At 36.9% G+C, this 16235-nt stretch overlaps 1 protein-coding gene across 1 annotated transcript; it reads left to right on the top strand.

The window, feature by feature from the left end:
- The first annotated feature begins 674 nt into the window (after positions 1 to 674).
- On the top strand, positions 675 to 3986 carry LOC123867713 (larval cuticle protein LCP-30-like). Its single transcript, XM_045909890.1, has 5 exons — positions 675 to 683; positions 1369 to 1412; positions 1711 to 1977; positions 2701 to 2817; positions 3182 to 3986. The coding sequence occupies exons 1-5, from the start codon at positions 675 to 677 to the stop codon at positions 3747 to 3749; spliced, it is 1005 nt and encodes a 334-aa protein (XP_045765846.1). The 3' UTR covers positions 3750 to 3986.
- The last annotated feature ends 12249 nt before the right edge of the window (positions 3987 to 16235 follow it).

Below are 16235 nucleotides of genomic sequence, written 5' to 3' on the forward strand. Positions count from 1 at the left end.
TTACGCTTCTAAGTAAAGTATGGTATTAGTAGTTACTTTATAACGCTAGATATATTAAAATTCTAAGCCGAATTTAAACTCATTTCTCAGAAGAGCGTCACCTAAGTTAGGTAATTATTTTTAAAATTTATATTTAATTTAGGCAACTAATGAACATACGAAAAGAAATCTCAGATTACAATAACATCAATAAAAAACAAACTGTATGTACCTAATGTCTAACAAGTGTAAATTAAAAATTTATAACACCCCCGACAAGTGAAGGTTACAGTAACTAGAAAAGAGCTGATAACTTTTAAACGGCTGAACCGATTTTCTTGAATTATAGCTAAGAACACTCTCGATCAAGCCACCTTTCTAACAAAAAAAAACTAAATTAAAATCGGTTCATTAGCTTAGGAGCTACGATGCCACAGACAGATACACAGATACACAGATACACAGATACACACGTCAAACTTATAACACCCCTCGTTTTGGGTCGGGGGTTAAAAATGCATACTTTTAAAAATTAACACTAACAGATTTCTAACACATATAATAATTCTAATATTGTACCTATTTCAAACTTAAGGTAGAACTATACTTGTTTGGGAAGCGCTGACCTCTAATATATATAAAAATTATATATTTGTATGTATTAAAAATGAGAGCAGGTAATGATACATATTAAGATGAGGATGGTATATATAGGTGCTCATCTTGAAAAGTGGTCATTAAATTAGAATTAGCTATAGAAATACATACACAATGCGGTCTCTTTTCCTGGTTTGTATTAATTTATATATTTGTGTATGCTAAAGTTTAAAAATATATATAATTAAAAAAGTGTCAACAAGTGAAGTTTTGAAAGAAAGTTTAATAACCCAAACACATAACATAATAATCATGAACAGAAATGTTATAACAAAATATGTATAATGTCGTATTGTATTGTAAAAAGTACTTAGCGTTAGTAATATTTTTGAAAAAACTAAGTACCATTGAAAACTTGGATTGTGTCTTCATTTTATAGACAACAGCTATACATGACCAATAGGAACTGCAATTTTTCACGACAATGTGATGCTATCTACAATCAAAGGGTTATTTTCAGAATCAGATCTTTACTCCAGGAGACTCCTACAACAACATACAAACTCACAAAATAATCCCTCTTTATAATATGAGTTTAGACTATCGAATACCCGCGCCTATAACCGTAATGACCGCGTGGATTTAGACTTTTTCATAATCCCGTGGGACTTCTAATTTTTCGGGCATAAAAAGAAATATTATTTAAAATAGTATAATGTACCGTCAAAATCCTTAGAAGTGTTATAAAATAGTTTTTTTTTAAATCTTGACTTTGACTATGTTTTGTTCTAGGTCGCTGCCTTAGCAGCGGTTGCATTTGCCGCCGATGAAGAGCCGTTAGTATCTAACATACATTCTACATGCTTATTCTTCTTGGCTTCTTAGATAAGCTCAGGTTACAGCTACGGCCAGCCGGCCCCCACTGCGGTTAACCACTCCGGTTGACTCGAATATCCAGTCGGTCGCGCCGCGGTGAAGTTTGAGTGTAGAGGGGGTTGCATCCTTCTATAATGATCAACGTAACTTTGGGATAAACGATGTATCATGTACCCCTTACTAGGGTTTTATGCTAAGGATTACAATTTTCAGAATCTCCCACTATACATCCAACAGTTCATGTTCTTTTTGTTTCAGGCAGCCAACCCCACTTTCCTTCTTTTTCACCAACCCCACAACAATAAGGCCCACAACCCTCAGATACGACCCATACCGGTACTTTAGTGGCCTTGTCCCCAGACCCGCCAACGTTGATGCCTCGGGTCGTTACGATCCTGGTAAATACGACCCTGCCAAATACGACGCCGGTCGTTACAACGCGGGTAAATACGACCCCGGTAAATACGACCCCGGCAAATACGACAAATCTGGACGTTGGATTCCTGATGGCTCTGGCCGTTACGAGTAAGTGTGAACTTTGAAGTCTTCTTTATAGTGGTAGTGGAATAGCGAGAAACCGTGAACATTGGCACTATTATGGTCGACATCCAGTCTACTGAACTCGTACGAAACGTTTTGCTCATCGTGTCTGATATGAAATACTGAGGTGTGGAATGCCCTTTCGGCTTCCGTGTTCACTGCCACGAATATCCAAAATATCTTCAAGGCAAGAGTGAATAAGCATTTTCTAAGCAAGAGCGTTCCAGCCTAGATCTTAGAATTAGATTTTTTTAAATTTATTTGTGTGATTGTGATTTATCGAGACGGTTACTTGACACCTTGTGCGCTCCAACCCTAATTCGTATAAGGATTCGTCATAAGACATTCTAATAAAACAAGTAGGTACCTACGTGCCGATCGCAGCCAATGACTGACGGTAATGTGTAAAATGTGATCTCTCTCTCATTATTATCATCGTCCACAGCTAGACATGGGTCTCTTGTAGGAACTTCCACACGCCACGGTCTTTGCGCCGCCTGAATCCAGCGGCTCTCTGCGACTCGTTTGATGTCGTCTGTCCACCTAGTGGAAGGGTCTTGCAACGCTGCGCCTTCCGGTGCAAGGTCGTCATTTCAGCACCTTTGGACCTCAACGTCTATTGATTTTTTCGAACTATGCGCCCTGCCAATTGCCACTTCTGTTTCGCAACCCACTTAGCTATGCCTCTATTTGTATTATTTTTTCCAGTGGTGACCGCGGAGACCGCGGTGGTGCGGGAGGTTTCTACACCGGTTCCTCAGACAAGGGAGGTCCCGGAGGCCCAGGAGGCCCAGGCAGCGGCTACATCGGCGAAAGGGAACCTAGGTATGTACTGGAATACATGCTCAGATTTAGGTACAAAGTGGAAAATTACCATATTAGAAATAGTAATAGAGAATCACTACCCACAGGTATTATAAATTTGTTGTTACAAGTTTGTTGATTTGTTCTTCAATCATGGACGAGTCTCAACGGAGCAATGGATCGACGTAGTTTTTTGCATAGTATAGGCTACTTTTATCCCGGAAAATCATAGTAGCCATCCAGGGTGTAATCTATCTTCATTCCAAACAGCCAAATCCGTCCAGTAGTTTTTGTGTGAAAGAATAACAAACGCACACATACACACACACATATATATTAGAAACTTTTGCCTTTATAATATTTGTGCGATTTCTGTTTTGTTTAGCGTACAAGTGGCCACCGGAGTACCAGTGACCACCGCAGTACCAGTCACCACCGCAGTACCAGTCACCACCGCAGTACCAGTCACCAATGTAGTACCTGTCACGACCGCAGTACCTGTCACTACCCCTGTACCTGTCACTACCGCTGAGCCTGTAACTATTGCAGTTCCCGTCTCTACCGCTGCACCCGACACCACTGTCAGACCTGTCGTAATCATTTCCTCCACTCCTCAATACGTCAGCTCTACCCCAATCTACATCAAGCCCACCCCTATCTACTACCCAGTTGATCCCAAAGTGAACACCTACGACTACAAATACGGTATCATCCGTTTCGAAAAGGAACAACAACCTGATGGTTACCACTACCTCTATGAAACTGAGAACAAAATCCTCGCCGAAGAATCCGGTAGAATCGAAAAGATTGATAATGAGCGTGATGGTATGAGAGCAAGGGGATTCTTTGAGTACGTCGGTATTGATGGTATCAAGTACAGAGTAGACTACACAGCTGACGAACGTGGTTTCTTGCCTGAAGGTGCTCATTTACCAAAGGGGCTAATAGTTTAATTTTTTTATTAAATAAGTGAGAGCCAATGGACATAGAGTAATGCATCATAGTTATACCACAGGTAACCTATAATTCGCGCAGTTTTATAAATTATCTCGTGTCGTTTATTGAGAACTTGTGGATTCAACAACGATTCAGCGCTCAGTGTACATTGGCCCTTATGGATACTCATTGTTATAACTTTATGAAATGTTTATTTTATGTTATTACTTCTATAAGCTTTATAAAGTTATATAGTTTAATACAAATGTTTTATTTTTACCCACCCACCACCACTCATACCCACCCACTTCCCGTTCGTACCCACTTAAAACACGCGAAGGGATGGATCTAAGTAAGGATATTATGCGAAAGAAGACCCTTAAAAAGACCCGAAGAAGGTTGACGGTGGGTACAGATGATGATGATCATCATCATAATTTAAAACCGATAGGCTTCCACGGTTGGACATAGGCCTCTTGTAGGGACTTTCTCACGCCACGGTTTTGTACCGTCTTAATCTAGCGTTGATGATTTAGGAATAAATAAAACTTTTACAGCATCGCGTGACTTAAACCCGCACTTAAGTCACGCTAATAATAATAGTGACTTAAAATAGTCAATTTTTACATAGTGCACGAATGGATTATTCAAGTCACACATTACATATACCTCTATTATATTGTAATTAAAATATTTTAAGTAGGTGAAATTAACCTTTGCTCACAAATAGAATAGGTACTTAGTTACCTATTAAGTAGGTATTTTGTGTGAATGTCAACCCAGCAATAAAATCTCATTTTTCCGCATTCTTATAGGCAGATGAGTGGGGTCGTATGAAAAAAACAAGATAATAAATTTTTTATTATTAGTTTATTTTATTTCATTAATGGCTGAAGATACATATATTATCAATTTGTTTTATTTTATAGGTATCATAAAATTAAAGACAAAAAAAACACAAATTTTCAAGAATAGCAAGTTTGCATTTTTAACCTACATATCGTACTTCCATATGCCCATTCCATATTCATTTCCATATTTACTAATATTATGAAAGCAAAAGTGTATCTGTCTGTTTGTCTGTTTGCTAACTTTTTACGGCTTAGCTGCTTAACAGATCATCACTGTTATATATAGATTAGCGTGCATCATCTTAACGGACGTAGGATAATTTTTATCCCGGAAAATTAAACAGTTTCTACAGGATTTAGAAAACCTCTCCACGCGAACAAAGTAGTGGGCATCTGCTATTTTTTCATAATTTAATTTTTACTAAATAAGTGTTTCAAGTTAACCCTGATAGCGAGAGAGCCAGTGCGTGCCTTCGTTATTTAAGTCCCCACCCAACACAGGTAGGAACGATCAGCGACTATGAAGTTTGGATCATGGTGGCTTTGGGAGATAACAGGTAATAAACTTGTAAAAAATCTTACATCAAAGTATAAAGTCTAATTTTTGTATGTTTTCTTCGGAAAAGTACCTATTAGGAATCACGTCATGCATTGCCATACACTGAGTATCGTGGCAACCCTCTGCCAGACTTTAACTTATTTGGACTGTCGAAATAATCTCCTATAATTTTGAAAAACAAATACTAAAATTCCTATTACAAAGCTAAATGGAGAATGGAAATAGCAACTACGTAAGTGGGTGGGTACAATAAATTACGAAGTTAATGGTCCATTTACCGAATTTCACCATTTTAGGATAGAGTACATTTTTCACAGGACGCTAGTTCAATGGCAGAACGTTTAGCAGTTGAATTCGAAGAAAAGTACGAACCCATTATTGAATTCACACTGACAAATGGCTTTTTTACGTTTAACAGCCACATTTAACGGATGTTCTGCACTCCCCAAATTCGCATGCTAACTTTTTCCCAAAAAATGTTTGATAGAAGCAGGAGTCACATTGCAAAAGTCCATGAAAAACAAAAAGCAACCTGCTTAAATGGCTTTACGCGCGACACAAATGGTTAAGTGACCAGCTGGTCAATAGCCATTTCATTTACCAAACAAAATTTTAGGTTAAAATTTTCGTTTGTGCGTGCATTCATATTTCATTACGTTGCCTTATGATGAATAGAGGCGGCTATTTGACCACCAGTTATTTAACCACCTAGTCGCGCCTAGTCTAATTAGCTAAAGTCTGCCTCTAGACAGACAAATCTGTTCAGCACAACATAGTACAGCATGTGCTATGCACCACCTCGCCCTCCTGTAGCTAGATACTCCTGCACCAACAGAACTCATTGACACACAAATTCTGTAAAACATACGTACATTGCTACGCACGTTTGACTTCGAGAAGAGATCCTCAGTTAAATTGCAAATCGCTAATTATAAATAGTAGTAGTAATAGCTAAATTGTAGGTATTTTAAAATTATTATGAGGTAAATTTTTGGAAAAACTACCGTCCAAAGTTTTTAGCAGCTAGCCCAGCTAGCATGGTTAAAGAACTCTACCCTATATAGATACCTCTAGATACGTGTGCTGAATTATGACACGCACGTTATCAGTTATTTGAGTTATTTAACTTAAAAACGTGTGGCTCTGAGCGCATATTGGTGTTTAATCAATATCGACCGCAGACATACATGTAAATTGTAATAGATCGGCCTGTGTCAATGCGCGCAAAATAATACTCACCACAAAATATTAAATAACTACTCGTAGCTGATGCGACTTCGTCCCCGTGGATATAGGTTCCTAAAAATGCCTTGGAAACTCTTTGATTTTCCGGAATAAAACTGGCTAGGTCTTTAACTATAACTATGCAAAAAATCACGCCGATGCGTAGCTCTGTTGCAGCGTGATTAAAGAACAAACCAAAAACCAACAAACAAACGCACTTATAATCTATACATATAATAAAATTGTAGAAAAGTGGTGTCTGTACAATGGAAATATATAAAAAAAAAGTAGCAGGGGTTGTTATTATATCGATGCCGAACCCAAAATTGTAATTAATTTTTTTTTTGTCTGTTTGTCTGTTTGTCTGTTTGTCTGTGTGTTTGTGCACGCTAATCTCAGAAACGGCTTATTCGATTTAGATACGGTTTTCACTAATATATTGTAGTAAGCTTCACTTAGGATTTAGTGTTTATTTCATGTCAATCGGTTCATAAATAAAAAAGTTATGTCAATTTAAAGAATCACGGCGCCTCGCGCCTGAGCGTCCGTGGCTATATAAAGCGCGAAAAGTCACTATTCCACGCGAACGAAGTCGCGGGCACAGCTAGTACCTAATAAAAATGTATGAATATGAATGATGATAGGTAGAGTAGAGTAGGTACCTATGCCACAATGAAATTACTTCCTGTGTGTTTCTGCGTTATACAGCGGACTACGATTGGAAGAGTTCAGCTGGATTGGTCTTCGGTAGAACATGTTACTATGAAACGCCATATCTAGTGGAACATTTTACATCGCTGATGTCGACCCTGAACTTGCAAGGTTGTATGATGTGGGGATGCTCCATTGCCGGAAATCTCGAATCTCGAATATTTTGTTATAGAGATGCCGGACGTATGCAGTGATTTCTGTGAACGTAAACAGTTTTAAAATTACTATTTACACTAACGAAATGGATGTTTATTTAGTTGATGTTTTAATCTGAATTTCATTTCTGATGGTTCACCGTTCAGAGAAGTTTGAAGTTGTTTCACTATGCTATATGCTATGCTGTTTATTACCTATTACCTCTTGAACCCCTTGAAATTATGACTGCTCTTCGTTACTAAAACATTGCTTTTCGTAATATTAGGATATAAGCATCGAGGTATATACATATAAGTAAGTATAAAGGGTACATTACATACGCCTATATAGCAGTAACAATAGGTTCTATGATTGTACTTTTTAGCTTTACTATAGGTAAAACTTTCTTCGTTTTTATAGAACTCCAAAAGGAACCCTTATAGGATCTCTTTGTTGTCTGTCTCTCTGTCGTGTCTGTCAAAAAAACCTATAGGGTACTTCCCGTTGACCTAGAATCATGAAATTGGGCAGGTGGGTAGGTCTTATAAGACAAGTAAACGAAAACATCCGAAAAACGTGAATTTGTGTTTAAATAACAACAAGAAAAATGAAAATGTGTTCTCGAAAAATTTAATTTAATAATCTTATCTTAACTTAAACCTACCTGTTTTTTTGCCAAGGTCCAGCTGTTCATCGTCTATCGTTGCATTTCGTTTCGTATGTGTCCGTGCAATTTTGACTAAGTACGTGAAGGTTCGATAGACTTTGACGATGTCTTGCGGTACGATAGTAGAAAGGTGAGGAAGAAACCAGGTTAATAAGTTCTTCGTATATAGGTATACATCGTTTATAGAGAATGAATAGTAAAACTCCACATTTCACTACTATCTATTCTGCCGAAAGTGCTGAAAAGACGAATCCGCCACCATTTACAATTCTCTTTTCACTTGGAACGATGCCCAACGTACAGAGATAAAATAAAGTTTGAATAAAATACATTTAGTTGATGCGCTGGGTAAAAGAGTCGAGTTACACTCAATGTAGACCAGAAGAGACTTGTAAAACTTGTAAGATACTTGTTGTATTTGTTATTTTTCGGACTATTTTTTAACCCCCGACCCAAAAAGAGGGGTTTTATAAGTTTGATCTATGTGTCTGTGGCATCGTAGCTCCTAAACTAATGAACCGATTTTAATTTAGTTTTTTTGTTTGAAAGGTGGCTTTGATCGAGAGTGTTCTTGGCTATATCTAAGAAAATCGGTTCAACCGTTTGAAAGTTATCAGCTCTTTTGTAGTTACTGTAACCTTCACTTGTCGGGGGTGCTATAAATTATTATTAATTTACACTTGTGTTCTTCATAATATCAGCCATATTAGATTTGTCAAAACGTCACATTTCTTATTACCCATATTATAATTATGCGTAAGAATGTGTGTTTGTTGGTTAATTGGTTTGTCCTTCAATCACATCGCAACGGAGCCACGGATAGATGTGATTTCATGAAAGACGTGTTGAGTGACATACGCTACTTTTCACTTCGGGAAATCAAAGAGTTCCTAAGAGATTTGTTAAGAGTGGATGGTCGCGGGAATCGTCTAGATTCTAGTAGATATATTATAAAATAAACAAAATTTATTATTATATTATATTTTAATTTATGTTCATTTTATTAATGTTCCATTAAAGCCCCAAAGAATGTTGAAAATTTGATTTTTCTCTAACGTAAATTCATTACATGGTGACGTAGGTTAAATTCGATAAAATGTCGGTTCCTAAGCAATATCCTCTGAAAATTTTATGCCTATCGCAGTAATTGAAACTACCTACTAAAAGATTTATACTTTGACACGAGTTCCATGAAGTTGCATAAAAACTAGTTCTACTATTAAAATGTATCCATACTAGTATTATAAATGCCTAAGTGCGTCAGTCTATCTGTCTGTAAGGTTTTTCCGGTGATTTTGACGTTTGGTAGCTACATAGATAGCTTGTAAGATTGATATAGGCCAAGTTTTCTCTCGGAAAATTAAAGAGATTCCACTGGAATCTTAAGAAACCTAATTCTTGTGGACGAAGTCGTGGGCTTCTTATATTTAGTAGGTACATACTACTTAGCTTGTATCCCATATACGAATATAGGCTAATTTTTATCACGGAAAATGAAAGCGTTCCCACCGGATTTTTAAAGCCTAAATCCATGCGGATGAAGTCGCGGGCATTATCTAGTGTTTCATATTACATCAAAAGGTTTTAAATATTTTATTGAATGCCTTTTTCGGCAGAGCTTCTACTTGTTGTTGAAAAACGAATTCAATTTATAAAGTCAATGGAATAAAATCAATAAATCCTCAAGGGGATACGGGATTAAATAAATTGGCTCTGTTAATGTTTCAAAGCCTATTGGTATTGGAATTCAATTAAACTTACCCTCTGTAATCTGACCCAATTGATCATTATATCAAGTCAAGGTTTATTGATATTCAACAATTAGGTAATATGCGTTTTAAGCAATTAAATAATATTGAATCTCCTTAGGAAATCCAAATTAAGCAACATAACGAATTAGTTAGCTAAAGTGGCAGTGGACAGGTCAACGGTCATATCTGTCGCAGAACCGATGGCTGCTGGAGCAAACGGGTTCTGGAGTGAAGACCGCGTATCAGCAAGCCTATGTCACGCAGCGGACGCAAACAGGCTGATTGATTGATTGTAATATGTGGGGAAACCTGTATTCCTGAGATTTCTTCATAACATTCTCAAAGATGTGTGAAATCTGGCAATTCGCACTAGGTTAGCGCGGTAGACTATGGCAAACCCCTTCTTATTTCAAGAAAAGTGCGTGTACGCATTGCAAAGTGCTCAAAATATGTGATTAGGGCAGCACAATTTAATGTGCTGCTGCATGTAAACAGTAATCATCTTCAGGAAAGTTTTTTTTTTAACTTTTTTTTTTGGATATTTTAATCACTATGTGATTATACCAGATCCATAATAGCCTAATAAAACTACGATCTATCTTAACTTAATAAATTACATTCTTAAGATTCTATTCTTATAATAAATTCAAAAAGAGTTCTCGCGGCTGAAGAAAAAGGCATCGCGAGAAAACTTTGGAAAATACCCACATCGTTTTTAAGCAAAACTGAGTCCTCATTGAGCTCGAATTTCCTCACTCCGTACACACTCCACTAGATACGAAGTATAATAATGTAAAATTGTACCTATATTTTATACTTGAGTGAAAAATCACTTGGAATTTGAAAATCTTCAATAGAATCCCCAAACAAAGGAATATCCAACAACATAATAAGACGGAAAATTAATTGAAGATCTCACAGCAGCGCTGCACTTCAGCAGAAGAGGTGCTTTAACATCGAGCCTCGCTTTCCTGAATTAAGAGGGCTCTCTCCGTCACTCGTTTCATACAATCGTAGTTCCAATTTCATTTGAATATTAAGCAACCAAAGTCCATGAAATTTTGCAGACATATTCTAGAAACTAATATCTATGTCTGTGGTTTTCTAGATTTCTTTTAAAATATTCGGTTTCAAAGTTACGCGGTCTTAAAAAATTTCATACAAATCTTTGAGCCCCTGTAATTTTAAAACTACATATTTTTAGAAAAATCTAAAACACCACAGACACAGATATTAGTTTCTAGAATATGTCTGCAAAATTTCATGGACTTTGATTGCTTATACTATTCAATTGAAATTGGAACTACGATTGTATGAAACGAGTGACGGAGAGAGCCCTGTTAAGATCTACTGTCTTCTTAATTAGAATTTTCTCCGTACATGACTCGATCTTACAAAAGGAATGAGTAGTAAAGCTGCTATTGAATAAAAAAAAATTTTGTTGAATGGAAGTGTGATTTCCTATTATTAAATAAAGGTGCTTATACCTACAATTGATGACAAAAAATCTGCCGAGTACAATAGTTGTTACATTTATATTAAACACTTATATTATTCTAGTTGATGCCCGCGACTTCGCGTGGATTTAAGTTTTTTTTAAAATCCTGCGTGTACTCTTTGATTTTCTGGGATAAAAAGTTGCCCATGTCAATTGCCGCGACGCAAGCTACCTCTGTGCCAAATGTTATGTGAATCGGTTGAACGGACAGGCCTTGGGGTTTCCGGGATAAAGATAGCTTATGTCCGTCCCTGGGATTTAAGCTAACTCTGTATCAAATTTCATCAAAATGGGTTAAACTGTTGGGCCGTGAAAAGCTAGCAGACGGACAGACAGATAGACAGACAGACAGACAGACAGACAAACGATTTTGGTGAAAGGAACAGAGATGAACATCCTGGAGACGGGATTAAAACAAGTCTATGCTAGTTTTTATGCCGGAAAATGAAAGAAATACCCTGAGAATTTTAAAAAACCTAAATGTACCTACGCGGACGAAGTCGAAGATGTCATTTTGTATGATGTTATGATATTATTATGAATTCTTTTTTCTTGACTAAGCCCGAATTTAATGTTTTCAGTCTTTTAGAGCGCTAACGCCGTCGTCGAGGGGATTTACGAGTTTATATTCGACTTCAAATGAGTAACAGCTCTGCAATTCAACTCGTAGCTATAATAATATGTGCGAAGGTATTTGAAATATAAAATGACTAGTTTTTAATAGTTTACTAGATGATGATAGGTTTTAAAAAAAATCCTTTAATTTCCAGGAGTCTTTTATTTTCCGGAATAAAAAAGAGCCTGTACTATTACGACTTTTATGATAAAATAGAAGTACCTATGTTAAGAGAGCTCTCTCCGTCACTCGTTTCATACAATCGTAGTTCCAATTTCATTTGAAAATTAAGCAACCAAAGTCCATGAAATTTTGCAGACATATTCTAGAAACTAATATCTGTGTCTGTGGTTTTCCAGATTTTTGTTAAAATATTCGGTTTCAAAGTTACGCGGTCTTAAAAATTTTCATACAAATCTTTGAGCCCCTGTAATTTTAAAACTATATATTTTTAGAAAAATCTAAAACACCACAGACACAGATATTAGTTTCTAGAATATGTCTGCAAAATTTCATGGACTTTGGTTGCTTAGTATTCAAATGAAATTGGAACTACGATTGTATGAAACGAGTGACGGAGAGAGCTCTGTTAAGTACTTTATGTTTCTGACAAACTCAAATGAATATTCATGAATATTTCCTTATTCCAAGCTGCAACGCGAGCACATTCAGTGTTGTGATATACCTATTTTATCATCTCCCGTAACTTTTGCAACGTTTTGTTGATGAAAATAAACTCGAGAAAACATTGTCGCTCTGATTGTATTTAGGCTGATACTGCCGCTGGGCCACCCACCTGTAAAATGTATAAACCAGGACAAGGAGTTAGTGGCCTGGTTTATATAAATTAATAAAATAAAGGAGCAAGGAGATAAAGCTCCGTATTTTAGTGTATACTAGCTGATGCCCGCAGCTTCGCCCGCGTGGATTGGTCAGATCCCCTGCAGCATCAGTATTGAGGAGTTGGAATCCAAATTTTTTATGAAACAATGTGGCAAAGTTCCTCTATCGATTAAAAAAAAAAATAACGCAAATCGGTTCAGAAATCTCAGAGATTTCGGTGCACATAGGTAGAAAAACACAACTCCCTTTTTGAAAGTCGGTTAAAAAAGTAGCCTATGTTACACCCTGGTCAATCCTCTACTCGTCTGTGAAAATCCCGTCAAAATCGGTTCAGCCGTTCCAAAGATTAGCCTTTTCAAACAGACAGACAGACAGACAGACAGACAGACAAAAATTTTAAAAACGTGTGATTCAGTTAAGGTATCGTTCAAATAACCCTATGAGCTTAATATGAGGTAGTTATTTCGAAATTACAGACAGACACTCCAATTTTATTTATTATTATTATTATTATTATTAGTATAGATAAACATAGTCTTTTCCCATGTTATTTTTTAATGAAAATGAAAAAAAAAAACGTTTATTTTTTAAAGTTGCGCCTCCTGGGCGAAGCCGCGGGCATCCCCTAGTTTAAAATAAAAAGCAATCTTTCAAGTCTTCCTCTAAAGTAAAAAGGTGATGTCAAACAGAAGGGGTCAGTGCCCTGACACTGAAGAAACTATTACTCGGGGTTGAAGGGTAGCTCATCAATCTTGCAAGAGTCGCAGGCAGAAGACGGATAGGGGTGTCGACGACACGGGTAACACGGTTTGAGATTACACTTGACACTGACTAGAGTTTATGTCTTTTTGTTGAATAATAAATAAATAAAAGTTTATTTAGTTCACAAATAGCACACAGTAAAAAATATTAAAAATACAATGGATGTTAATACCTACTGCAAAATGACAACTAAACTTAAAACTACGAACTAGAAAATATAAAGAACAATTGATAAAATTTTGTGTGCGAGCTCAAAGGGCATAATAAGCAAGTGTAAACAATTAAAGTCTCAGATAGTAAAATCAACCCGTATAATGCAATGTAAATCGGTTGGAGCGCAAACAGCAACTGAAGCTTGTCGTTCCACCCCACGTCCTCGCCCTAGCGCCATCTTTTTCGTCTCGATGGAGGGGGCTCTGACGTCACGACCACAGCATAACCACCAACACCAAGCAACACCGAACGTGAGAACGAGTTGTTGCCAACACAAGTATGCTTGCAGTCTATAAATGTAAAAGTTCCAATTAGCTTATGCCCTCGGCTACACGTTGTATGTAGAATTTCTGAAATTATATTTATATACCCTCGCAGAAAGAAATATCAACCGCAAAATCACGTATTACATACCTTCATTTCCGTTTCCAAAGGTGAAAAATTCAATATCTCATCTTACAGTGCCATGTACATATTAGTAAATGAATAATGCATGAATTATTATATAATACAAACCTTTAACAAAATAATGACAGAGATTTCATGAGAAAAGAGAGATAGAATGTGAACTTCTCACAATATTGTGTTTGTTTTGCTACCTTTGTTAATGATGTTTAGGGCATCTATGAAAAGCATTACACTTGTAAATTATCCTTATGAATAAAAATTATGAATCCATAATGTTTGCCAATCCGCAATTGGTAGACTATGGCAAAACCATTCTAATCTGAGAGGGAACCTATGCTCGGTAGTGTGTCGGCGATGGGTTCGTTCGCATCATTTGGTTAACAGATGGGCGAAGGTCGACCCGACCCTAATTGGGATCTTATACCTACTAGGTATTATATTATGTGCATTTTAAGCAATTAAACATCACTAATTACTTTAACCCATTATAGCCTGAATTATTTTAAGGTCTCAGAATTGAGTTTTTCATTGATATGTTGTTATTATGGACCCTATTAGTCAGATCTAATCATCAGAATTTTGGTGCAAGTCTTACTTCTGGAAATAACCATGGATGCTGCATGGCACCGCTAGGCTCCTACCGTGTCTTTTCAAATGTCTCATAAATTTCTTATAACTGATTGTTACCAAAATATTCTACCACAATTTGATAAGAATTATTAAGCTATTAACTCTTTTATAATACAAGGTTTAAAATTGATTAAAAGATCCAATATATTACATGAACATTTACATATATTTCCATAAAATTACATATTATTTGTAGGAAGCTTGTAGGTTGCAGGGTGCATAGAGCCCCATGATGCATTTATTGCACTGGTAGTCTAGTCTGACTGACAATACTGTTACCCACACTTGCGACATGACTCGCTGGGTACCAATAAATGATTTCTGCTGTCATAACATATGCTGTCAGACCCGATTGCCAGTATTTTTTAGATGTTTTTGCTTGGTGTTTGAAGCTGATAGACGGCCACCACCTCGTGGCGTATTTTTGAACTGAAATAGGTATGAACAGATGTAGAGCCTAGCACCACTTCACATCTGGCATTGAGTTGCCGACCAGTGGGATTATTTATGAAACCACCCTCATCTTTGTCAGATAGGATTATAGGGTCTGGAGCTTCAATTTATAGCAATTGAGGCTTAAGTTCATCGTCTTCTTCTAGTATAGCAAGTGCCTCATGTAATGTACAATCTCCATTGAAACAAAAAAGCCGTTACATAAGGAATAACCAAAGAAAAGACATAAATTAGATTTTTAGTATACATAATAAAAAGACAACGTAATGACCTAGCGGTGCCGTACGGCATCCATATCTTCTAACATGCCATAATCCAAACAATAAAACAAAATACGACAGTTTTATGATATGAACAAGTCAATGCAAGGGTTGGCATCAAGTGTAAATGCATAAAAGTATTACATTACTCAAAATAAAAAAAATATGATCCCTTTACTTGAATGTTGCATCCATTATTGGCAGCAATTTCACATCACTGATTTACAGGTGCTCGTGCAGGTCACAAAAAGCTTATAGGACAAAACAAAGTAAATGGAGTAATGGCTATGTCTCTCTAACATGGCATTGACAACAAACCACTTGACTTCACCTCTTATTACAAGGACAGGGCCCGACAATTTAAACATACGAAATTGGGTGCCATATGGCACCGCTAGGCTATAATGGGTTAACTGTGAAAGAAAACATCGTGACGAAACCTGCTTTCCTGGGAGTCTATAACGTTCGTAAAGGTACCTATGTGAAGTCTGCTAATCCGCACTGGGCCAGCGCGGCGTATTACGGCCTAAGCTCTTCTCACTCTGAACGGAGACCCGTGCTGTGTACCCGAGTAGTGGGCTGGATCGTGATGATGTGATGGAAAATTTACGCTCCCGCACCCATGCTTTCCACGTGAACACGCCCTAATAGACTAAAATTTCTGAACCGTTAATGTAAATATTAGGGCCCAGTTTTATTAGTGGTTTATAGACGCGAAAAGGTGAAAAAACTTCTTTATCTTCTCAGCGTAAAACACATAGGGTATATAAAACCCTCATAAAGGATTAGCCGGCCACTGTCAAGGTGAGGCGCAGTATTATTTTATCGACACTGGCTTATAGGCGGTTCACTAATAATGTAGACACTGTGTTACCGTATAAGACACCATCCGACACCAACAGAAAAGATGATAGGTTCTTTC

The sequence above is a fragment of the Maniola jurtina genome, chromosome 8, assembly GCF_905333055.1.
Source record: "Maniola jurtina chromosome 8, ilManJurt1.1, whole genome shotgun sequence".
Classification (NCBI taxonomy): Eukaryota; Metazoa; Arthropoda; class Insecta; order Lepidoptera; family Nymphalidae; genus Maniola; species Maniola jurtina.

What these genes read in the sequence shown, in the direction of transcription:
- LOC123867713 (XM_045909890.1), top strand. An exon ending in GATGGCTCTGGCCGTTACGA is followed by an intron (nt 1,978 to 2,700) that starts GTAAGTGTGAAC and finishes TATTTTTTCCAG; the next exon opens with TGGTGACCGCGGAGACCGCG. An exon ending in ATCGGCGAAAGGGAACCTAG is followed by an intron (nt 2,818 to 3,181) that starts GTATGTACTGGA and finishes TGTTTTGTTTAG; the next exon opens with CGTACAAGTGGCCACCGGAG.